Source organism: Arachis ipaensis, chromosome B10 (genome assembly GCF_000816755.2).
Source record: "Arachis ipaensis cultivar K30076 chromosome B10, Araip1.1, whole genome shotgun sequence".
Taxonomy (NCBI): Eukaryota; Viridiplantae; Streptophyta; class Magnoliopsida; order Fabales; family Fabaceae; genus Arachis; species Arachis ipaensis.
In genome coordinates this window covers 132635974-132636899 of record NC_029794.2, presented here as the reverse complement: position 1 = coordinate 132636899, position 926 = coordinate 132635974, and the positions used below count along the sequence as shown (strand labels likewise).

General features: G+C 21.6%; 1 protein-coding gene across 2 annotated transcripts in view; it reads right to left on the bottom strand.

The window, feature by feature from the left end:
• Positions 638–926, bottom strand: part of LOC107622573 (glucose-6-phosphate 1-dehydrogenase, cytoplasmic) — a gene marked incomplete in the record, with an annotated part of 10870 nt that continues 10581 nt past the window's right edge. For both annotated transcript variants that reach the window (XM_016324517.2, XM_016324518.2), the window contains 1 exon segment: positions 638–926. In XM_016324517.2, the coding sequence (XP_016180003.1) occupies positions 887–926 (40 nt within the window).

Sequence of the window (926 nt, the reverse complement as noted above, 5' to 3'; positions counted from 1 at the left end):
TTTATTCGATTATTTTTATTTTTAAAAAATAAATTTTGATTTAAACCTTATTGTTAATTTTTATGATAGTTAATAGTTAATAATTTGTTTCAATTTTTTACTTTTTAATTCTAAATTCCAAATCCTTTAACTCTGTACTTTATGCAAAACATTTTAGGGAGAAAAAAATATTTACACCACTTTATTTACATCCCTTTTATATATCTTTTTAATATCATAGAAGATCACATTTTTTAAATTTTTATTAATTGCTTTTAATACTATAAATAAAAAATAGAAAGAGGAATAGTATATATAACATTATTTTATATTTTAACAGCTATTCTCTTATATTTTTCATATAATGAGAAAATGTATATTTATTTATTAAAATAATTTTTTTCACAGTATTATTTATTACCTTCTGTTTCTCCCAACTCTTGTCAGTTATATGATTTTTTTTAACTGGAATTATATCAATTGTATATTTGGACATGATATCGGTTTTGGTTTTGTAAAAATCATTTGTAGTTTATTTTAAAATGTTTTTATAAAATAATTAACTTGATTAATGAATTATCATTTTAAATACTACCTATTCATATAAAATATAATAAAATTTAAAAATAAAAAATCCAGCACTCCTTATTTATTCCTATTAAAATATGAAATCAGACCTTTAAGCATCAATTAAATCTTAAGAAGATAGTGTAACAAACAGTGCTACATGAATTTTTGTCTTTTGAATTTAGAAACATCACTTTACACATACCTTCTGAACGGCACATATTTGTTCAACTCAAATTCATGAGACACAAACCCATCAGGAGAAAATATTTTTATGTCATGGAATCTTCCCAAACATATTGATTACAAATATAAGAAATTGCAAAATTATTGCATTGAATCATTCTAAGGAAGGAGGTGACCATACATAACCATGTGTT